Source organism: Nipponia nippon, unplaced genomic scaffold (genome assembly GCF_047370975.1).
Source record: "Nipponia nippon isolate SJK-2023a ecotype South Korea unplaced genomic scaffold, ASM4737097v1 scaffold_7, whole genome shotgun sequence".
Taxonomy (NCBI): domain Eukaryota; kingdom Metazoa; phylum Chordata; class Aves; order Pelecaniformes; family Threskiornithidae; genus Nipponia; species Nipponia nippon.
The window spans coordinates 39,546,393-39,570,262 of NW_028262391.1; the positions used below are offsets into that span (position 1 = coordinate 39,546,393).

At 42.6% G+C, this 23,870-nt stretch overlaps 2 protein-coding genes across 6 annotated transcripts in view; one reads left to right on the forward strand and one right to left on the reverse strand.

Annotated features, from left to right (window-relative positions):
- MYLK3 (myosin light chain kinase 3) overlaps positions 1 to 15,438 on the forward strand; it is a 50,157-nt gene extending 34,719 nt beyond the window's left edge. For all 4 annotated transcript variants that reach the window (XM_087738989.1, XM_087738988.1, XM_087738990.1 and 1 more), the window contains 10 exons: positions 83 to 654; positions 2,444 to 2,549; positions 3,681 to 3,774; positions 4,093 to 4,202; positions 5,489 to 5,630; positions 6,531 to 6,601; positions 8,118 to 8,246; positions 9,319 to 9,471; positions 11,356 to 11,488; positions 12,507 to 15,438. In XM_087738989.1, the coding sequence (XP_087595115.1) occupies positions 83 to 654; positions 2,444 to 2,549; positions 3,681 to 3,774; positions 4,093 to 4,202; positions 5,489 to 5,630; positions 6,531 to 6,601; positions 8,118 to 8,246; positions 9,319 to 9,471; positions 11,356 to 11,488; positions 12,507 to 12,578 (1,582 nt within the window). In that variant the 3' untranslated portion in view covers positions 12,579 to 15,438. The remainder of the gene's footprint in view (positions 1 to 82; positions 655 to 2,443; positions 2,550 to 3,680; positions 3,775 to 4,092; positions 4,203 to 5,488; positions 5,631 to 6,530; positions 6,602 to 8,117; positions 8,247 to 9,318; positions 9,472 to 11,355; positions 11,489 to 12,506) is intronic.
- A 113-nt stretch (positions 15,439 to 15,551) lies between these two features.
- On the reverse strand, positions 15,552 to 23,849 carry ORC6 (origin recognition complex subunit 6). 2 transcript variants are annotated; one of them, XM_087738992.1, is made up of 7 exons: positions 23,714 to 23,849; positions 22,863 to 22,992; positions 21,856 to 22,019; positions 19,249 to 19,338; positions 17,977 to 18,089; positions 16,642 to 16,719; positions 15,552 to 16,257 (listed from the first exon to the last, which is right to left on the reverse strand). In XM_087738992.1, the coding sequence occupies exons 1-7, from the start codon at positions 23,776 to 23,778 to the stop codon at positions 16,088 to 16,090; spliced, it is 810 nt and encodes a 269-aa protein (XP_087595118.1). In that variant the 5' UTR covers positions 23,779 to 23,849; the 3' UTR covers positions 15,552 to 16,087. The 2 variants fall into 2 exon arrangements, with proteins under 2 accessions (XP_087595118.1, XP_087595117.1); XM_087738991.1 differs by lacking the exons at positions 15,552 to 16,257; positions 16,642 to 16,719 and adding an exon at positions 16,747 to 17,337.
- Positions 23,850 to 23,870: the final 21 nt, after the last annotated feature.

Below are 23,870 nucleotides of genomic sequence, written 5' to 3' on the forward strand. Positions count from 1 at the left end.
AGCCTATAGATTTTTCTTCCCCCAGAAAGTTACAAAAGCAAAGCTAGTCATCTGCGTAAAATGTCAACTGTTTGCTCTGCAGGATATCCATCAATGTACACATGACTGAAAGGAAAGAAAAGATTGAGATGACCAAGGAAGGAAACTTAAATGATCACAGAGGTAAAAGTCCCAAAGTAAAATCCCTATCCTCCACACCAGCAGAAGTGGAAGGAGTCAAACAGCTGCCTGACAAATTAAAACTTCAACAGAGTCCTAAAAACATCAGCACTGAGCCAAATCAAGAAGTGAAAGGGGACAAAAAACAAAATGAACTTGCACCTCAAGCGGGGAAGCAACAGCCATTACTGAGCAAGCCCAAGCCAGGTAAAAAGGCTGAAGAGAAATCAGAATTAAAATGCAAGCCCGTAACCTCACAGAGTATCTCTGCAAAGGAGCCTACAAAAGATCTAGGGGTAGAAGTGAAAATCCATCAAGAAACAGCAAAAGCAGAAGAATCCCTGACAGATGCCAAATCTGAGAGGAGAGAATCTGAGTCTGCATCTTTAGGGGGAAGTGAAAATGATGCTCATCAGTGTACAGGAATGGCACCAGAGAAGACCAAATCATTGAAAGCTAGCAAAGAGCTTCCCACACAGGATGAAATGATCGTCGGTGAGTTACTTGCAGTTACTCTCGGAAACTCTTATGCTGAGGATTTTTTGCTACTCGTGTCTCATATATACAATAATAGCTGGAGCAGTGCTCAGTAGACCACCTGTGTCTTACAGTTCAAGAGCATTTTGCCATGGGTGCCTTTGGCTATGTAAATAACAAGTGAATTAACATTTGTACAAATTCTTTTAATAGTAATTTTCCTTTTAAAGTGTGTTTTGGAAAAAAAGTTCCTTTAAAATAAAATTGGGTGAAGTATATGTGTGATCAGAAGTATGAGTGATTTTGAAAAAATCCATTTGCTTTAGATTAAGCATTTATTCCTTAAGATAGAGTACACAAACCAGGTATGCTTTAGCAGCTATGGACTGGAGATCCAGCGAGCAGCAGAATATTGCAGGAGGAATATCTCGTGTGGTCTTTGTTGTGCTGTTGGCCATAGATCGCTTCTCAGTTACTGTGTGAACACTTGATTGCGTTGTTTCAGGGAGTAGTCTCTCCTGGCAGCATAAATATGCGTATGTTCCAGAATGTACATACATGGGTAGATGTCCTGACCTGGATCTGGCTTTCTCAGCAGTGGCTGGAGATGAGTTGAATACATGTTAAATTGCAACTCAAGATATCTGGAGATTAATTGTAAAATTGTTTGAATGGGGGACACCAAAAGTGGGTTTGTGGAAGCTTTACCTTAGAAAAACTTGGACGTTAAGTGTATCATGGTTCACTGATTTAGCTTCCCACAAACTGATTAAACTTAATAGTTGTAATGTTAATGTTCGCAGCTTTAACTTGGACATTGTCTGCAAAAATCTTGCTGCTAGGAGAAACTTTCTGATTTTACCAATAACTGTCATCGTTTATCAGTGCTGTGTATTTGTGCTGGTCTCTCCAGCTGCCCTGTCATGATTAAAAGAAAATCAAGGGTAGTTTTTTCAAACTTCCAAGTATTTTTTCAGGTGACCTCTTCTGTTAATGCATAGACTAAGATGTTGATCTTCTAAAGGTGTCCAGTGGGTTTACTGTGTTAAAAAAACAGAGCTGAGGTTCAGGAGGTGGGATCCTGTTCTCAGTTCTGGGCCTGTATTCCTCATCTGTAAAAGAAAGTCGGCAGTAAAAGTTCCTCACTTGAAGTAACAGAGAGATTTTGGATATTTTCAGCAGCTCCCTTCTTACGGCTAGCTGCAAATGCAATGGTTATTTTACTTGCATGCCACTCTAAAAATAGTGAAGGAATTGCAGGCTTAATGTTATCCAGATACTTCGGTGCTTGTCTGAATTCCAGCAGAAGAAAAAATGATGCTGTGGTAGAGGAACACGAAGCAAAGAGAAAAGACGGGGCAGAGGGTAGTGCACTTTATACTGAAGTTCTGTTTTGAGTGTTTGTATGAGCAGCTTATCGGCAGCAGTCGGAGGCTGGCTTGTCCGGGTGTTTGTGTTGGCTCCCAGAGTTTCTCCCAGGCACAGAAGCGCTGAGGGCTGAGGCAGGGCAGGAGCTGCGTGTGGGTGTTTGTGGTCCCGGCTCCGCGTCAGCACTGCCTGTCTGAGAAACTGGGTTCATCCCTTGAGGAACAGCGATGCTGAAGGTGGGGGGAGCACAAGAGTACGGTTTTGTGGAGCGGTGAATACTGGGAGCATGGAAGGCAGTTAAGACTTCTCATTACACTTAGCAAACACAATAAGGTGATATGCACGTCCTGTGGATTGAAGTCATTGATGGGAGGGAGGTGAAATTGAGTGCAGAGATGTGTGCAGAAACATTTCAACGACCAGCTTGTCTCCCCTTTAGATGACAGCCCTTCTCCTCCGGCTCCTTTCGAACATCGCATAGTGAGTGTCAAGCAAACAGAGGTGACAACGTGCTACTCGGTGTGTCGCCATGAAGTACTGGGGGGGTAAGTCTCCCTGCCCCTAATGCTGTACTGCTGTTGGTGGCTGAGGCACAGAGAAATGCACTTAGCTGGAGAGCTAGAGCTGTCTTCTTCAGATGGCTCCAACGTGTGCGTGGGTGAGGCACCTACAAGCTCACTGCAGCCAGAGTGATCAGGTTCATCCTTGAGACTTTTTGGGCTACCGTAGTTACTGGGCTCCTTATATCAACCTTCTGTTGATTTTGGGGTGTGTGTGTGTGGGGTGTGCCTTAAATGACTGGTTTTTGCCCCGGTTCCATTTTCAGATGCCTGACTGTGATCTTGGATGACTGTTTTTTGCATTTGTTTTAATAATCCTGGCCACAGCTGGTGTCATGAGAAAAAACCTGTAACCTTCAGGCAGACAGATTCGGAGCATTTGAAGTCAGCAAAGCCCATTAGGTCAGGCAGCTTCCAAAATCTTTTTTCCGTGCTGAACTGCACGTTAAAACTAAGGGAGAAGTTATAATTGTTTTGACCTTACATTTAGTTTTCACTCATAGGAAGTCTGCAGCTGCTTCAGCCTTTGTGTTCTTGTATCCTTATTTATCTGACAAGGAGGTTTGATTTACAGGCTGATCCAAGTACAAATATGGCTTAATAAGTATAAGCCTGATGATGCAATAGCAGAAAGATGGTGTTTAGAAATCATCCCAAGGGGCATTAACATATCTGGGTGACATGGGGGAGAATTTACAACACGCAAGAAATGCAGTCTGTGGAGTGGCTACAGTTACTGGTCTTATAGTCATTTAAAAAGTTATGAGATCAGGACAGAAATATCCTTGTTAATATACCCACTAACGCATCACTGAAGGACAGCAAGCGGGTACAGTTACAGAACCGAAAAAGAATATCATCAGGTCATCATACCACGGTGAAATGTAGTAATATGAAGGGGGCATAATATTTTAATGTAAGCATTGAACAACTGGCTGGAAAGATAAAACTAATCCTTCATAAGCTGAGAGAAAGAGGAGATTCATGCTGCTGGCCACCTGATTCTGTTCACTTTGTACTGTGCTATTTTTAATCAACGATAAGAATAGTTATATGAAAAGTTTCTGCGGTGAGCTGTGTTAAGCTGGTTTCCCGTCTTTTCTTTGGTATCAACAGGGGGCGTTTTGGGCAAGTTCACAAGTGCACGGAAATATCAACTGGTCTCAACCTGGCAGCCAAAATCATAAAAGTGAAAGGAGCAAAAGAGAGGGTAACTATGTTGCTGTGAATCCAAGTGAGCACACTCTAAACCTGGCCTTATTGCAAGCACCTTAACACCGCTTCCCTGAATCAGGCCATAAGAGGGAACTTGTCGTTGGGTAATACCAGATACTGTAAAATCTGTCTTAGTAAGTAACAGCTTGGACTTTGACTGTTTGTCATCTCCTGTGTTTGTGGTTAAACCTTCTCTCCACATGAGACCTGTGGTATAGCTGTTATTGGGTTTTACAAATAATTGTATTTGAATATATTGGAATTTAAGGAGCATATTTTGCTCATTTTGTTGTTAATTTATTGTTTTTTTCAGGAGGAAGTAAAAAATGAAATTAATGTCATGAACCAATTAAATCACGTGAATCTGATCCAGCTTTATGATGCTTTTGAAGCCAAAAATAATATCACTCTGATCATGGAATAGTAAGTTTAAATGATCTCGGGAGTTGTCAGATGTTTGGGTTTTCTCAGGTCACTAAAGGAAATAGGGAATGATAATTCTGAGGTGTGAAGAAGACTTGGGTGATTTCCCAGCCTGAGAGAGAGTTGATTTCGCTTTCAGAAGGAAAAAAAATATGTTTAAAAGGTAATTTCTTCAGATTAAAAATTATATATTTGGCACGATTACAGTTTAAACAAATGGTAAGAAAGGCAGCTATCTTCAAGACTATGAATGAAATTACAAGATTGTTAATGAACAGAACTTCACTATGGTTCATTTTTCATTTAAGTTGAACTTAGGGGCCCCAACATTGTCCCTAGCTACCAAATTACATAAAAGTGTTGTAGGTAAATAAAATCTCATATTAGGGAGAGAGTGAAGGTGAGAGACCCAGGCCACGAGGAGGAGTGAGGTGTTTTAAGTAGAATTAGAAAAGACATGGAGAAGGTAGGAAGGTGATTCATTATATGCACGGTCTGCCTCCTTTGAATAATTTTAGGATTAATAAAAATGCCTCCCAATTTGAAGCTAAATAAGAATTTTGATCTATATCAAATATGGAATTCACAAAAGGGAGACTTCATGATGCACACCTGCTGCCTTTTCTGTGTAGTGGTGTATTGCTTTACAAAAACCTGAAGTTTTATAATGTAAAAACTGAGTTTCTGCTACAGAACTAACTGTTAATAAAATGAAGGAAAAAAGAATGCAAAATGAAATAGCAAATATAAATCTGATAAGACATTTAAAATGTGTATATTGAAATCAATACCTGAAGTTTTTACCTTGCAGAACCTTGTCAGAGCTATATATCTGATGCAATTTTCTCTTAATTTTTCTGCAGGATTAAGTCCAGTTGTCAGCTCATGTAAAATAACTTTCAGTTTGAGAAGTTTCATTTAGTAAATTTTATAGGTTGAAGACTTATTTTCTCTAGACTAATAAGATGAGCAAAGAATAGATACTTTGGGTACTCCCTGTAGGTTTTCCAGGTCCCCGTTGGATCACCAGGTCGTGTGGGTTTGGGTTTGACATATATCCCCCCCAAATGTTAGCGACAACTTTTCCATTTTTTAATTTAGATTGATACTTAATTTCACACTCAGAAATAAGTCTCTTGAAGTCATTGAGACTACTGATACACTTTATATTAGATGTGTTGTTAGGACCCTTGCTAAATTAGGGAGACTAAGTTCCCAACTTGGAAATAAATTGAGCTAATGAGGAATTTTAGGGTTTTTAACACTTTTCTACGTCAAAATTTTAGTCTTGATGGTGGTGAGTTATTTGACCGGATCACAGATGAAAACTACAATCTAACTGAGTTGGATGCAATCCTATTTACCAAACAGATTTGTGAAGGAGTCCACTACTTGCACCAGCATTATATTCTCCATTTAGATCTGAAGGTCAGTAGGTTTTTTTCCAATGTCTATTTGGTAGCTTGTTTAGAATAGTGAAATGAGCAGGATTCTGTGCTTTTGCCTCTCTTCCATCAGAAGCTTTTCATTCTGTGCAGAATTAAACAAAGCCCTTTTGTCATCAATGAAAAAACCACACCCAGACCCCTCTTTGACTAGAAATGCCTGCAGTCGTCCCTCCACTTCCCCCTGCCCCCTTGCAACTGTGTTCAAATATCTCTTCAATCATCTTCATATTGTTTGTACTTTTTACTGCCTGGAACTGAACTGCAGTAAAATGACAATGTTTTCCTAATGGCCCCTTAATAACTGATCTTTTTGAACAGAAATAGCAACTGATTTTTTTTCTGCTTGTTTATACAGCACCTTACACAAACGATATTAGAGCTGGTTGGCCTGTAGACAGTTCTGCAGTTGTAATAAGTTTGGTCACCATCATCCCCCCCATCCTCACCTTCAAAAATATTGGAAAAAACAAATTTTTGCCTTTGTGGGCAAACCAAAGGGTGCATTTGACATATATCTTGTGGCTTTTTATGGCGTTACTTTTATACTTAAGGAGCAAATCCAGTGGGTAAGCCTCAACCATCAGACTGACCCTACCATTCTACACAGGGGGGGCTTTCCATTTCAAAATCTATTTGTCACCTATGGTGAAATATAGGAATATTGTTATACAGCAACAGAAGTTAAACTTCTTCATGGGAGGTCCAAAACCAAACCTTCCACTAACTCAGTATGCCAGTCAAATCTTTCTTTCCCATGATAGGAACAGAAGGAAAAGTATTGTACTAAAAATTATCATGAAAATCTCTGAGATTTGTGTACCCTTTTGCTAGATCTCTCTCTCAAACATTTAACTGAAAATACCCTCTTCTCTTTTTGTAGCCTGAAAACATACTATGTGTAAATCACACAGGAAACCAGATTAAAATTATTGACTTTGGATTAGCAAGGAGGTAAGAGAGTTCAATTATGGATTTATTTTAAAAAACAAAACCAAAACAAACCCACAAACCTCTGACGTGTTTTTGGTAGTTCTTGGGGCGGGGGGGTGTTATGCATGTTGGTGACTCTAAAGTAATTCTGCTATGGGAATGAGCTAAGCAGTATGCTGCTGCAGGCATGCGTTTTCTGCTGTGTGCATTAATTATCTAATTACTTTTTCAAATAACATTTCTGTTGGATAAAGCTACACTGGTGTTCTAATTATCTCAAAATTATTCCTTATGTAGAGCTTTTACTCTAGGGACTCCATGAAGGCTCTCAGAGACTACTTAACTGCTGGGTTTTATTGTGCAGGCTCTATTTGTGGAAATTATCTGCTAAACTCTTTATGTAGATAAGTTGATCAAAGGTGAAAGAAAAAAAAAAAGGTGTGTTTGAGCCATCCCATGTGAAACAGGAAGCCCTCAGAGAAATATGGACTTTTCTCTGTTCTTTTACTTTGCTCGCAATTTTTTTAGTTTGCTCCTTTGTTACAGGAAAGCTGTGAGAGCATGAGTCAATTCCCCTAGAATAAAAAGGAATGACTCCTGTTAGTATAACAGTAAGAACAACATTTCTCTATTTCTTTTCTAAACCCTTTGAGGCTTTTCTTAAGCCAAAACCTTGTACATTCATGCATATATCTACCTACGTGTGTGTATGTATCTGTCCAAGGACTTTGTTCTTTCAGAAGTATTTTATGAGAACGGAAACGGATACATTGAGGGTTTGGTTTGGCTTTCTTTTTTTTTTCTTTTTTTTTTTTTTTAAATTGGGAGGGTAAAGATGCAAACTTCTACTAAAGCCATTTTGAAAACAAGATCTCGCAGGAAATAGAGATGTAGAAGCAATGCTTTAATGGTTTGTTCTGTCTGTACACACATGTAACTCGGGCTGCCATCAGTGACAATTATTACTGGTTCGGTTTTGTAATCTTTCCCTTTTAAGCAATAGAACAGAATTATTTTCTCCCTATATGGGATCCTTGTTTAACTTGTTACCGAGCCTGAATAATCCTCTTCAGAGTCCCACCTTAGCAGTTACATTGTGCTCGTATCTGTTACACAGACCTTTACTCTGAGCTGTAGCTGGGTACATCCCACTAAGCAAATGCTCTCCAAACCTGTTATAATGGAAGCTGCTTTATTTGTTTTATATTGGACGACATCTGCTGGAAACCGTCCTGTGGAGCCCGGCAGAGAGAAAAGCTGCTGTCACTCTGTGGGGGAGGCCTTTGTGGGTTTTATTGCCCTTGGTCTCCCTTCTGGTTTTGCTCTGGCAAAGGGATGGTGTATTCACCTGAAGTCATGGCAAAATTCACCAATTTATTTTTTTAAAGACCTTAATGCTGTCCTGATTGCCTGGGTGAGTCTACTATGCTCGCTCTGCCATGCTCACGTGGCAAAAAGCCATGCCTTGATTTTTACAAGTGTGAGATGTGTTCCCCAGCCTGCTCTCAGCAGTGATGTCTCTCTCTTCCCTGCAAAGGTACAAACCTCGTGAGAAACTGAAGGTTAATTTCGGAACTCCAGAGTTCTTGGCTCCTGAAGTGGTGAACTATGACTTTGTTTCCTTCCCAACAGACATGTGGAGTGTAGGCGTCATCACCTATATGTTGTGAGTAACCCTGTGAGAGGTTGTGGCGATGGCACCAAAGGCTCTGCAAGAGCACGCCAGTGGAGGGTATCTGCAGAGCAGGAATGCAGCAGCCACTGAGCCCATCTGGCTGGGATTCCTCCTAATTCATTCTGTTAAAAAACCCAGCCATTAATGCAAAGGCACCTCGCTGTGTGTACAAAGTCTCTAAACAAGAAATAATCCTTTTCATAAATATGTAAATGTTATTCTTCTCCCTTACCACCTTATTTAGCAAAGTAAAATGGGTCAGGTCTTTTTTTTACTTGGAAAAGTTGCGCAAAGCATGTTAGTATTTTCATTTTGATTGCATTCTTGATGAATTGATTTTCAAATTTGCAATCTGATCATTTTAGTAGCTTGGACTTGGTCTGCATCTGCACAGAGGAATTAATGTTGGGTGTTAGGCCAGGGGTCTAAAAAATGTCATGTCACAAATAGGGCTAAAACTTTTCTCTGATATCTGGGTGGTGGCCGTGGATGGCTAGTCTGTCCGAAGTCTTGCCTTCTGATGAGCTGACTTTGCATCCCGGAATCTTTCACAGATGCTTTCTGTGAACTGGATACACTTCTGGTTTAAATTTGTGTTAGCCAAAACCCAGCTGAATGAAGTAATAAATGACTGAAGCAATAAATCTGGGCTTAGAGACTAATTGAAAAAAGTATGCTATTGTTCAGAATTCTGTTTAATTCAAGCCAAATACGGATATGGGCCTTGATTTAGGAAAGTGCTTGAGTCCCTCTAGCTTTCCTAGCTGGGAAAGCACTGAAGTATGTACCTAGATCCTCACTGAATTAATTTCCTTGGGGATCTATTAACAGTGCTCCCTGACGTAGCTGGGTGAACTGCTAGAGAGTAACACTAGCACTACAATGCTTTATGGCTCCAGACTGTTGGCTTATCTTGGCAGGGACTGAGAAGTGGAACCCCCATAGCCAAGAGTCTTTCCTCTCCATAAGCTAACAAAATTATAAAGCAGAGGATTTGTAGAAGGAAAATGCATCTTGCATTGTAGTAACTACTCATGTCCCTCCCATTATTTCTTTTTTTAAGGCTTAGTGGCCTGTCCCCATTCCTGGGAGAAACTGATGCGGAGACAATGAATTATGTAGTCAATTGCAGCTGGGATTTTGATGCAGAAGCATTTGAACAGCTATCGGAGGAAGCTAAAGACTTTATTTCCCGACTACTCGTGAAGGAGAAAAGGTAACTCTTTGTCTGATCCTAAGGACAGTAGCACCTAATGACATTAAGTTCCTCCTAGCCAACTGTTTGGATTGCAGCCAACAATGAGAACTTACTACGTGACATTTTTGTATGCTGTATCTTTGCTTGCTGGGCAGTTCCTCAGTGATTCAAAAGCCCCTATTTAAAAGGACAATGTCTGTGTACCTTGACTGAAGAAAGTTGCTTTTCACAGTAGCATCAATACAGGCAGAACAGAGGAAATCTGGAAAGACTTGCTGTGTAGGAATCTGTCTTTAGTTTTCCTTCTCTGAGCAAAAGCTACTTCTATTGTTACTTTGAATTCTCACAAGCCCTGACACAAATTGCAAAAATGTCTCTTGAATGCCATGGAGGGTAAATGGAAGCTGCAGCTGTGAAAATGTGCGTTGTTCTCTTCAAAGTGGTCTACATGCATTTGGTAGATATTAAGGAGCATTTGGGCCTTAAGTCTGCACGTGGCTTCTCAGTCTTGGCTCCACTGAAATAAAAAATGATTGCCCATAGGAAACGACACAAGAGAATGAAGAGGATATTGATGTCAGACCATGGCTATGGGGTTGGGTGAGTGAGTAGAGAAATTTTTCTCTTGCTGAGTAGATACAAAACTAATCAAAACAGGAAGTGATGCATACAGTAAAACAGATTGTGTGTCTGAGGGGAATTCAAAGGAGTGCTTAGAATATTAACAACTTCCAGATCATTATCTAAATCAGACAAATCAGTTCTAATACTAATTACATTTTGAACAATAAGTCATATGAAAAGCTAAGAATAAACTGAACTTTAGCATATTGCCAGCAGGAGACAACAAAGGGTTTTTTCTCAGGCTGTGATGATGATTTGCTGTGAGGCTGTAAACTTTGCTTTGGAGCCTTCCATTTTTCTGTGCAATGGGAATAGGGACTCCAGAGGGACATTATGCAAAGTCTGGTTAGAAGCTGTGAAAAAAAAATGACTATGCAAGAAAAGAGTGTTGTCAGTGAGATGCAAAGAGCAATGATTAGTTGGCCTGGTTGTTCACAAGGTATATGGACAGCCTCTGCTCTCCTACAGACTAGGCACCTTTGCCATGCTGGGATGGTTGGTCGGGCCTTGTGCAAGATCTGTGCCTACCTCCCCTGACTACTGAAATTAGGTGCGAGCAGGCAGGAGTCTGCTCATCTTTTCATTATCTTCTCTGTAACAGCTCAGACAAAGATCAGGAGCTAGACATAGGCTTTTGTTTTGAAAAAAGGCAAATGAAATGTTTTTTTCTCAACACCTCTCCCCCAAGATTTCCTCTATTACCATATATTTCTCAAAGCCTTTTGGATAGGCCTTTGCATTTGGGCCCACTGTTGAATGTCAGGATATAATGTATGCTTAGCTTGATCCAAGTTTAGGGTGAACAGACAATTGTGCTTTTTAAATGTGAAGCATAGAACAAGCCTGCACTATCAGGACAGACAGATAACACCACAAATACTATTTCTCTGTATTCACCGATTCTCTTGGCAAAGTTCTGCATTCACATAACAAAATGATACACACAGACTGATGAACCTGTACAGCTGCTGCTTCAAAGAAAAAAAACCCACACTCACACCCAAACCCTAAAAAGGCAAAATACAGTACTTAACTATAGCTCAATCAACCCACTGCAGACTCACCAGCAGCTTTTCACACCACGCAGCCCTTACACTGGAGAGTGCAGGATGTCATTAGGATCCCGTGCACCAGGATGAACAGCATCTCAGGAAGCGTCTTCACTCGTGTTGGTTCATTTAAGGCAGTTTCTTTATCAATAATATTGAGGAGCACAGGGCACTGAGAAAATGGCAACGAGAGTAGCTGGATTTACATGGCAGATTTTCTCTCCCGTAGCTGCCGGATGAGTGCAACGCAGTGTCTGAAGCACGAGTGGTTAAACAATCTACCTGCCAAAGCCAAGAAGTCCAAGCTTCGCCTGAAGTCCCAGTTGTTGCTGCAGAGTTACATGGCTCACAGAAAATGGAAGGTAAATAGACAAAGTCTGGCAAATCTCCTTCCAGAGGGAAAATCAGCTCAGCACAGGCAGAGCCCTTCCCTCCTTTTTTGTATGTTGGCTCACTTTTGCCCACAGGCTTCTTTCTCATAAATATGAGTTTGGGAAGTCTATTTTCAGTTGTAAATTACGTTTTTTTCTCCTGCAGAATGATATTGCTTCTATTTTTAGCAAGTTTGGTTTCAATTTTTACTCCTTCTGATTGATGTTCGTAAGTGTTAGGTTTTTTCTTTACAAGTTCAGAGAGTTCAGATGCTACTTAGCTTATATTAAATGTTCTTTCTCTTTATATTGAAGAGATTTTTTTCCATTGACAACAGTTGCATTGTTCTGTTGTCACTATGGAGTAGGGATACAACATAAGGCAGTTTTGTACCTCCCGTTGCAGAGAGTAAAAGTGTGGGGGAGAGAAAAAATTAGGCTTAAACTCATCCAGAGAACTCTTCGGGACCTTTCTGATAACCCCATGCTCCTTCAGAACTAAATTTTATAAGAAGTGATCGATAAGAATTTCTATTGGAGTCTCTGTTGGATTGTAGATAATCGATCCTGAAAGGTGAACACAGTGATCTTGATACAAACAAGCCGATGGAAATGTAAGGAAAACTCAGTGAGGACCATTTCCTTTTCTTTTATCACTGGAGAGTTGTAATTCCTTGCCAAGGAGTTAAACCAGAGGCTTACACGTTTTCCATTCCTGCACTCCAGCTGTTTGGTCACAGACTTCTGCACTTGCATTTTAAAAAAGACATAATCTAAAGACGTACCACTATACAATTCGTAATAATGCTGCAGAAGTTCACAGTACCAGCAGTCTGTTCTGCAGTAACCAGTGGTTCCCCAGTACAAAGCTGTTCTGCACTGCAGTCCACACAAGGTGTGGGTCACTAGAGGTAAATGGGTTTACCAAGAAGAAAAATCCATGTCAGCCACAGAAAAGGTCCTTTACCTCAGTTGCACTCACACTTGGACTCTTCTGTTTTGTTCACAGAAACATTTTTATGTGGTGGCTGCTGCTAACAGGCTGAAGAGATTTCAGAGTATGTCTGTCAAGCTTGCATAAGCTTGTATGAAGCATCTACCACTCTTGAAGATGGACATGAAGCCATGGAAGAAGGACTCAGCATCTTCAATAATTTCTACCCCTTTGTTTTATAAGGTTTTGAGTCTGTCCTCCTCAAATATTATGTGTGTTAGTGCTAAGGTTCCAGAAGTGCCTCAAGGAAGAGGCACAGAAATAATTTCTAAAAGCAGAAGCTACCTTGTTTGTTTTTACAAGTTTTTAGTTGTTGTACATAGCGATGGAAAAACATGGCTGTTATTGGGGCTGACTTCTTGCTGAAGGCTTTGATTCTGCAGAGTATTGTCGGTGTGTTTACACTGACACCTTGTCAGTTTTCTGGTTTCTCACACCATGCATGGGATCTCTGAAGACTTTCTTCATGACTGATGTATGTCATCAATTTTAGAGCACTGCCACAACGGTGGCACAATTTTTCCCTTGGGTGTTTGTTACTTAGAACAAAAGATATCAGATATCCTTTTCTTCTGTCATTTTTTCTGAAAGATTAACTGTTTCCCCCCAAAGATGATGATGATTCGGTGCAACTACTCAGAGTCGAATGGTTTTGGTTTGTTGGTTTGTTTTTATTCTACTTTCTCCTTTAAAAAATTGTCACTGTATAGTTATGAGGAATCCTGGAGTCAGTCGGTCCATTGCTGCTTTTTCTTAGTGAGTTGAATTGAGCTGAATTGATTGAACTTTTGGAAGGAGATAGGTGAAACTGCCACAAACAAAAATCACCTAATGATTGCTGGGTCTATGCAAAAAGATTTCATGTTGTCCAGAAAAGATTTCTGGACATCATTGTATATGTATTTAAAACTTGTGCTTCTCATTGGCTGTGACTGCAGCCCTTAATTTTGTTTTAGTTTGAGGAATTTTTTTCTCCTCTCTGACAATTTTCATGAGGTCTGAGAAGCTGATATGGTGTGATATGCAAAATAGGTTTTATTGCTGTTCAGTGGCAGGGAAACAGTATGTTGCCAGATTCTGCCTCTAGCCCAGTTAGGAGGTTGAAGACCTTTTTTTCTCCCCACTTTGCTCTTGAACATTAAACGTTTTTTCACAATACTAACTTATTTTGGATTTTAAACTTTTTTCCTGATGTATAAAGAGTTGGAGCCACTTACAGTCTCTCAGCTAAAAGTATAGCATTATTTATTAAACCTGTGATTTCTTTTATTCCTGTTCTAGACTCTGTAAAACTCAGCGTGAGCTGGATGGGCTCTTAGAAAAAACAGAAACTAATACTACTAAAACTAGCTTTCCAGCAAAGGCATCAAACTACTGTAAAGCTCCCTTTAACTTTATGGACTTTCACGTCCCTTGAATTAGCAAAAGTGTTGGTTGCTAATCAAGAGGTTTGTAAAACTGGCTTACCCTAGTCTAGTTACCTTGTCCACTCTAGTGCTTCTCACTTTGCATAGTCCTGAATTCTGGACTTCTGCAGCGTTTCCAGAATTGAGACAGAGAAGAATTACTAAAATCAAGTGAAATAATCTTGACAATGTATCACCTTCTGTGAAGGCCCACTTCTGTTCATGTTTTCCTTCCACAGTGGTTCTGCATGTTAAATGTGATTATATTAATTGGTCTGTATATTTCTGAATTAATACTAATAAATTCCATTAAAGTGGAACAAGCCTATTCTTCCATTTTGGTTTAACCCCCCCTGCCAAACAAACCTGAAAGCATCTCTGAGTAGGTCTTAACAACAGAATGCTAATGTACTAGGTTGGATTCTCTCCCATCCTGAGGACACTCTGTTACATATTGGATCAGGCTTTAAACGGCAGACTTTTTGTTAAAGCTCTTACTCAATGTGGGTTAATTATCCACTATTTTCTCTGCACATCAGGCATTTGTTTGGAGTCCACTCCTCAATAGTTACTGTTACATTTCAGAACTCTCATCTGGAATGAAATTAGCTCTTGCTAATTGAAGTAAAGTTGGCTTCAAGTGATTTCCTTTTTTATGCATTGGGAGGAGAAGTGAAAGGAAAATGGACAGTAAGTTTTAATTTTCCAATTACTATGTGCTTCTTCCTCTATTTTTGTAAGACAGTAACACGCAGATGCTCTCTGCAGTCTTGTATGTATTTTCTTTCCGTTTTCTACCAAGAGAAGGTGCATCTGGCCAGCAGGATTACTATTTCATTTCTAACAGGAAGAAACCCCTTTAGATTTGGCAGCCACCCCATGGTTCTGCAGTACAGTGGAACCCACCTCTGCAGCCTTATGGGATGTTTCACCATGTCCTGTGCATTTTGCTTTGGGGTCTAGAAAAAGCTAAAAGGATGAACCACAGGTGGCCTGCGAGTCACTGGAACAGTAAGTATGACAAAAAGAACTGGCCCCATACACTGATATCTAAAGCAGTTAATGATATCGACTATGGTAATCCTGGTGCGATCAGTGTCGCCCAGGTAAGCAGGGCGTCTGCACAGCAGTGAGGTGGTTGGCAAGCCATAAAAATACTGTTGAGAAGTTCAGGTGGGGGCAGTGTTTCAAACCTAAATGCTCAGATGTGAGATAATTTACCTTGCTTCATATGGGCACTTGGGGTTTTCTGGGTTGTTTTGAAATGAGAGTTTATGAAAGTTAACTTTTCTTTGCACATCCCAGGCAGAAAACATGCAAGAGAAAGGGCCGAACACTTGGACTGGTTTTATTATAGTTACACCAGCCCTGTACTGCTTAAAGTAACAATTTTCATTCAGAAGTAGTTAACACAAATTGTAGTTTGAGTAGCTGGGATGAAAGTGTAGGACCGCAGAAGTTGCCCCTAAGAACTGCAGGGCAGGGCACTCTCTCCTCTTCCCTAAGTTTATGACTGCAAGATGCAAAAAACCTATATTACCCAGACAAGATCCCTATCCCCTGGATATCTTCCTTCTTAAAGCACAGACATCTCCTGTATGTCTTTTATTTTGCATTCTAAGGGGTTTATATATGACAAGGGTCTAGAACCTGATGTCATAATACAAAGCTTTTATTGTTTTTTGGAATATTTGGGACCCCTTACAAGCACAAGAGACTTCAGTCCCATACAGGTCATAAAAATAAGTAAAATGCAGTGACTAAACTGTATTTCTTCAATAGTAAAAAAAAAAATAAAAAAATATCAGTCTTAATTCCTCTGCTGGTTTTGCAGTTTAACAAGGCACTGTTAGTCCCCTCCCTCTGTTTTCACTGACTACTTCCAGCCAGAGGCCCAAGGGCATATAACTTATAACTTACTTACACTTAACACAGCATTAGAATGTTACCTGCTTCTTGCAGCAAGAGAATGAAGTTGTTCTACCACCTAATGCCATAGCTGCTCAGGTACCAGCCTGGCGAGTAGTTAAGACTGGCTTCTTGTAAAATCACCTCAATTCTGGTGTCATTTACTAAAAATAACATTCTTAAATACTTAAAAACTAGCCAATAAATAAAATCAGCTGACTACCAGGCAGCCATCACTCATATGCTACTGGAACTCTTGTTAGAGCAGAGGGAGAGTTAAAATTATGAGCAAGGAGCAGTTCTGTTACTAGGTGGCACTACAGAGACAGTACTCCTACTTGTCTCTTGTGCCTTAACAGCGTTTTCCAGGATTTTCTTTTTCCATTCTTCATAGTCTTGCTTTGTTTCAGTCTTTGGCCGTTTACATGGCATCTCATCATCATCTTCAGATCCTATGAGAGAAGGAGAAAGTCCATGACAGGCCATCATGGGCAGTATGTTGCTGGGATCAACTGTGGCAGATTCAAGCATGAGGTCTGTCACTGTTATCTAATCCTGTGGTTTGCTGCTCCCCTCACCTGCCGGAACAGCCACCTCTTCACCTTTGTGTCTGAATGGAACAGTTGTCCTTAATTCTACTAGGACTACTCAGTATAAAAACCACTGTCCTTCTGCTAGGTTCTCTTTGTCCTTTCATTAGCTGGGGGTTGGCAGAATGGAGTAAACAGCTGTGAACTGAATATTATGGCATATTACACAACTAAAATACTAAGCAGTAATAAAGCTCAGAACTGCTCTGGTGAGGTGATTTCAGTTCATAGCTAAAAACAACTTACCATCTTCCTTCTCACAGTGCTCCAGGTTGGTCTGCAAACTTTCAGGTGTCTCTGCTGCAGCCAGTGGAACATCTTCTTCTAAAAAAAATAAATAAGTTGCTTTACTTCTCAGTGGTCTTTGGGGCCCCAAGGGTGGTGTTCTACATGCGATTCTTCGACAGCAGTGCCACCTTCCAAAAGTATTGTCTTCCAGTCAGAGCAGTTCCCTGGTCGGCTGATGCTCAAGCGGTACGTGCAGAGGTGCCAGCACACTTCAAGGGTTGCATGGACTGGTTGGCTGCTGTAGCTAGCACTGCTGCTGCATTTGTAACCACAATAATCCACCATGTCCATACCCCAAAAACACACTTCTTGATTACTCAGGCAGGATTATCAGTTATTTCTTCCCTTTCTATCCCATTTCCACACTTTGTATTATGGATGCCCACAACATGGTGGGGGCTGGCCATGCGTACAGATGCACACTCTTCCCTGAACTGATACAGAAACTCACAGCTGCATTTAGCTGCTTTAGTGGTGGGGTAAGGTTTTGGGTTTTTTTTATAGGGCGCTGCACTATGGGAAGGTCCATGCCTAGGGAGAGAGCAGCAGCTTTTGGCTTGGGTTCAGGCAGCACATTCCAACAAACGTCACGATACGAAGTGTGAAGACAGGGTGGAGCAGGGGTACTGTCAGCAGGAGAGTAAGAATGAAAGCCTGGAAAAGGAAAAAGGACATAAGTAGGAAGGAGCAGAGGAAGGCATGTATTGTATTTCAATCTTCCTCCTCCACAGAAAGGAGTGGAGAGAGCGGCAGGTTCAATAATGGGCTAGAAAGATTTCTCGTGTCTGCCCACTGTATGTGGAGGGATGGTGTCAGGAAACGGCTGAATTACTACCAGAAGAGCAAGGCTTAGGCTTATTAGTCCTGCAGTGGGGGAAAGGAAAACACAGAAGTGAGTCAGTCAAGGCAAGAGAGGTAGCAAGATGCTTATGTTAATTTATGTGTCATGTTGCCATGTGAATGGGATGCCGAAAGCAAGCAAGGAGGAGGTCAGGTAGTATGGGAGAAGCAGGGAATAAATTGCAGCAGCAGAGAATGTAAGGAGCAGTGAGCATTTGAGAAGAGAGGAAAATATTTATTTTTGGCCTTGCCACATGCTAAGCTGTTGCAACTTCTCCAGAAGCAATGATTGTGACTGGGAACTGGGCTGCAGGAAACACACTGGAATGGATGGGCAGGTTTGGCTGGAAGGGGACACCTGAAAGTGATCAGACTGAAATCACCAGTGGAAGGGACACTGTGAGGCCAGGCAATGGGTATGGCTGTCATACAGGGATAAAGCCAAAAACTTACTGCTGAGTTGCTGGCTTATCTTCTCCAGCTGATTGCACAGCCTGTCAAATATTGCTTTTTTCACCCCAGATGTAGCCAACATTTTAGTTTTGTCCACTTTTAGCTTCAAACACCTACAAGAGAAAGTTAAGTTATCTCTGTACAAAGCAACACTGCAGTAATTATCACTCAGGTGAGGTGACATTTACTGTACCAATACGGCCTGTGAGAATGAGGAAGGTAAGCCTGAGTTTTTGTCCTATCTAATCCTTCTCTCACTCAGAAACAAATTTGCTTAAAAAATAGACCCTATACTACTCAGTCAATACAGCTCAGGAATTGAAACTCAGGTTTAGTTCAAGCTACATACAGAAATTCTATTTGGAAAGGGTGCTTCTCAGGTTTTGAGGGAAGCAGGACAAAATCCCACTACTGCAAGAAGTTGAATGGGACCCCTGTATCAAGAGAACATTTGTCAGGAGCTGTGCAACTACACAGCACCTGAATTACTTCATAAGATTGTTACAAGGTGTAATACTGAGAGGGAAGGTATTTGCATTGCAAGCAAATTCTTACAAAGGGTTGGCTGAGTCAGGTGCTCCTGACACCTATCTTCCAAGCTGATACAGGCCTACAGCTATTAGATCCATCTCCCGAAGGTCAGAGCACTCTCAGGATGTGATGGCGTAGGACTTGGGGCTCTTCCTTCTTCCGAATGGCTGCTTGTCGGTGCTCAGAAGTAAGCTAGCAGCCATTCTTGCACCTTGAGCAGTATCTCACCAAAAGCCATGCAACTTTTTGCTTTGTGCCCAGCTCAAATCTATCCTGACAATGGAAAAAAATTCTCACTAAATCTGAAAACGTTACTAAGGGATTATGTTATGCTGGTCAGGCTGAGAGGAAGGAGGGTGAAGTGCAAAACACCAACAGCAGTTTTTCAGCCACTGCCATGGTTCTCTCCTAATGGAATTACCCACAGCATCCGATTACACACCAGGGAAGACAGGTTTCATTTATTTTAGGATAAGTAACTCCAGATCCTTTTCTGTATAATTGATACAATACTTCTGCTTTCTCCTGAAGGCAAATGCAGCGTATGTTGGAGACTTCACTGTAAGGAAAGGTCTGGTTTGCTACTGCTGTCTCCATTTCCAGGAGCAGGGCAGCAGGATGTGCCAAGCAAGGCCCTTCAGACATACTGAATGCATCAGCTGCTTACATTGTAAGCGCTATTTCTGTTTGGTGTCTCACTAGGCATTTAAGCCCACAAAAGATCCCTCAAGCTCTACTCACCTGCATGCAGCAAATAGTGCAGCTGTTATAAAAAGTGGTTTTGAGAAATCAAGGTCCATTTGCTGTGCTTCAGAGAGGCTGGATTCATACCTAAAGAACAACAGTAAGAGTGAATTGTATAGTGCATTTGCCTCAAATGAAGCTGTTGAAATTAATTTGTCACATGGTACTCAGCAGTGGAACAGGTCTCCTCTTGGATCACTTGGTCCTTTGCAACCCAGTCAAGCAGAAACAGCTGCTACTGGCTGAGAAGAGCAAAAGAGACTAGGGAAAAGAAGGGGATTGGGATCGCCTCCTCTTTTTGAATTACAGGTATTTTAAATCAGGGATCTGGATCAAGGCATGTCCGTAAAACCTATTTCTTGTGCTTCCCATCCACACAGCGCTTCTATCTCTACATTACATCTAAAAGTTACAATGAGATGCTTTGCATAAATCCATCCTATAGAGAGGGTAGAGTTTCTTTGATTCCTCTAATATGTAATTACACAGATGAAGCCTTAAATATGGAAAATGACATGGTGGATGTGCAGCACTGAAGAATTTCATTTTTTTTATTGTCCACCTGTCCCCTGGTTTGTATTAAGCACCGACAAGCATACGCAGCCTTTGTTCACTAACCTAACAGCATTTAAACATGTGCTTTTAGGGTGACAGCACTCCAGCACAGAGCTCTTGTGATATGTCTGAGGGCGTTGTCCAATTGCTTCTTGAATATTGTCAGGCTTGGCGCCGTGACTGCCTCCCTGGGGAGCCTGTTCCAGTGCTCCACCACCCTCTGGATGAAGAACCTTTTTCTAATGTCCAACCTAAACCTCCCCTGGCATATCTTCCTGCCGTACCCTCGGGTTCTATCATTGGTCGTCAGGGAGAAGAAATCAGCGCCTGCCCCTCTTCCCCTTGTGAGGAAGCTGTAGACCGTGATGAGGTCTCCCCTCAGTCTCCTCTTCTCCAGGCTGAACAGACCAAGTGACTTCAGCTGCTCCTCACACAGCTTCCCCTCTAAGCCCTTCACCATCTTTGTGGCTCTCCTCTGGACTCTCTAGTAGCTTCGTATCCTTTTTGTACTGCGGCGCCCAAAACTGCACCCAGTGCTCAAGATGAGGCCGCACCAGCGCAGAGTAGAGCAGGAGAGTCACCTCCCTTGACCGGCTGGCAGTACAGTGCCTGATGCACCCCAGGACACGGTTGGCCCTCCTGGCTGCCAGGGCACGCTGTTGGCTCATGTTCAACTTGCCATCGACCAGAACCCCCAGACCCCTCTCCGCGGGGCTGCTCTCCAGCCTCTCGTTCCCCAGTCTGTATGTACACCCAGGGTTGCCCTGTCCCAGGTGCAAAATCTGGCGCTTGCCCTCGTTAAACTTCATACGGTTGGCAATCTGAGCTCAGCTCTCTAATTTGTCCAGATCTCTCTGCAGGGCTTCTCTGCCCTCAAGAGCGTCAACAGCTCCTCCCAGTTTTGTGTCATTGGCAAACTTAGCAAACCTTCAAGTCCTGCATCCAAGTCATTTATGAACATATTGAAGAGCACTGGCCCTAAGATGGATCCCTGCAGAACCCCACTAGTGACTGGTCGCCAGCCCGATGTAACCGCATTTACTATAACCCTTTGAGCCCGACCCATCAGCCAGTTGCTCACCCATTGCATTATGTGTTTATCCAGCTGTACACTGGACATTTTGTCCAGGAGGATACTGTGAGAGACATTATCGAAAGCTTTACTGAAGTCCAAAAAGATTACATCGACTGGCTTCCCTTGGTCAACTAGGTGGGTAACCTTGTCATAGAAAGAAATTAAGTTTGTTAAGCAGGACTTTTCCCTCATGAACCCGTGCTGGCTGGGACCAATGACTGTGTTGTCTTTCAGGTGTTTTTCAATAACTGCCACAATAATCTTCTCAATAATTTTGCCAGGCACAGAGGTGAGACTGACAGGCCTGTAGTTACCAGGGTCATCCCTGTTGCCCTTCTTGAAGATTGGGACAACGTTTGCCAGCTTCCAGTCAACTGGGACCTCTCCAGATTCCCAAGAGCATTGAAAAATCATTGAGAGAGGTCTCGCTACGACATCAGCCAGCTCTTTAAGTACCCTCGGATGAATCCCATTGGGCCCCATTGACTTATAGGGATCCAGTGGAAGCAGCAAATCCCACGCAAGTTCGGGGTTGGCTGGGAGTTTATCATTCTCACAGTCATGGTTCTCTAGCCCAGTCCCCTAGTCTGGGACCCCCAGAGCCCATTATCGGTGTTGAAGACCGAGGCGAAGAAAGCATTAAACGTCTCTGCTTTGTCTATGTCCCCGTGGACATGGAAGACAGTGGAAGACTGTGATGCTATGGACAAAACAGAGGGGCTGAGAGTCCTATATTCCCAGCTGAAGAACTGGGACTCAGACAATGACTTACTGAGATTCACAGACTAAGTCTTTCTAACATGTATTCTAAAAAGTGGCCTAGATAAATGGCTGGATTGTCAGTGCTAAGAACTCACCTCATCACTCCAGTCAGTGGGAGATACCTGGCCCTTCCAACCATCAAGCTCTTTCCACATCTAACAAACAAAGAATCTTACTGGTGGTTACCAGTGTGCTCATGAGAGCTTCCTCACCTCTGTAGTATTTTTGAAGCGGTGTTCACTGCCTCTGTGCAGCAGAATTGCACAGCCAAGTCTCGCATTCCCAGTCTGGGGTTCACCTCTAGCAAACACTCCAAAGACTTCATGGAGCTCTGGTAGGTAGTCTTGTTCAAACCGGAGAGTTTAACAAAATAGTTCTTTCAAGAGGACAAAGACAAACCCCAAGAATTAGCAAGATTCCTTCCTGACATCTTATTCAGGCAACCAAAACAGACTAGGGAGAAACTACACAACACCACAAAATAAAGTTCAATTGCTATATTAAACAAATTTGTGCAATGAATGATGTAAGTTTTGACTGCACACAGAAATATTAACCACCTAGGCATGCCACATCTTTTAGTGCAGTGTTATTTTCAGACCATTTCACTGGAAGTGAGGTTTGTCTTTTCCATATAATATGACATGGCCCTTTTATCACAAGGTAGTTTTTTAAAAACAAAGGTAACCAAGATCTGGGCAACTTGAAGAGATCAGCAATACTTTCAGGCTACTCCTCATGGGGTCTGGTCCAATCAAATTCTCCTCTGTCTGTGAATGGACAGGCACGAACATCTTCTACCAGACATTATTTTGGCAGCTCAGTGCCATTTAGCTGGTGGGTGGGTCTGCAGATGGAGCTTTACAGGTACCACTACAGAGAGGGATCCCTTGGAGCCACTGCTTCCCTCCCACAGTAAAAGGGACAGATCTTAAATTTAATATCCTTGCTGGTAGTTTATTTGTTACTAAAAAAGCTGAAATTATAGCAAAGCAAGCTCAACTTGTGAAGTGACTATGACACTGATCTCAGTTTGCCCTGTTTCAAACTCTTGAGTAGTGAAAGCTCTAACACTGTGTCTAGCAGCATGCTGCTGGGTCTAGGGCAATGTCAGTTATTGCTATCCCTTTCTTGCTCCCAACATACACTACGCAGAACAACAATCTCAGTGGACGTATGGAGAATGCACCAGCCAGCCAAGTCATATACTGTATCTTACTTTGTCAACTGGTTGTTTCATGAAACTAGCTGCTAGGTCCAGGCACATCACAGCACTGCTTGTCGCTGTCATTTGAGCCATTAATCCCGTGCACTTCACCTGGGATAGCCGCAGATACTCTTCAGCTTTTCTGCAAAACACCCAGCACAGAAAGTCCTCGTTAACAAAACCAGTTACAAGACAGCAAGAATGGCAGGACAGGAACTGATCCAAGGTTTACCTAGTCCAGCACCGCAGCCACAGCAGTGGCTGAGGGAAAGGGGTGCTAAACAGTATGGCAAACACAGGATAATACTGCCCTTTATAATAATAATAATAATAATAATAATAATAATAATAATAATAATAATAATAATAATAATAATAATAATAATAATAATCTGAAGCAGTAGCTTTGCATTTCAGAGCCTGCAGCGGGTGTTTCACGAACCGCGTATATCTTAAGGTCTGGGACTTTTTTCACATCTACCAGAAGCAAAGAAAGAAACCGGCGGCAGGCTGGCACGGCAGGGAGGCGAGGCAGGCCTTGGCTGCCGCTGCCGTGCCGGGAGCGCTACCGGGGCCGGTCGGCGCCCGCAGGGAGGAGCTCCGGCGGTAAAGCAGGGTCAGGCGGCTGGCGGGAAGCGGGCCGGGCCAGCACGGCACGGCTGGAGCCGGTGCGCGGCAACCAGGAGCGCTGCTGGCCCGCAGCCTCTTCTACGGCGCGAGGGGTCGGCACCGACTGCCGGCAGCTACGGCCCCCGCCCCGCGGCAGCGGCCGCCGGAGGAAGACGCCGCTCTCGGGGCTCTACCGCCGCCGGGCCGCCCGAGGGGCAGCTGCCCCGCACAGCCCCCCGGGCGGCCCGCGGTACCTGATGACGGCGGGCTCGGTGAGGCCCAGCCGGGCGGCGAGGCGTCGCACCGCACCCCGCTCCATCCCGCCGCCGCTCGCCCGCGGCCTCCCGGCTGCGGGCGGGCCCCTGACGCGCAGCCAGGTTAGGCAGCGGACTGGCCGGCCCCACCGCCAAT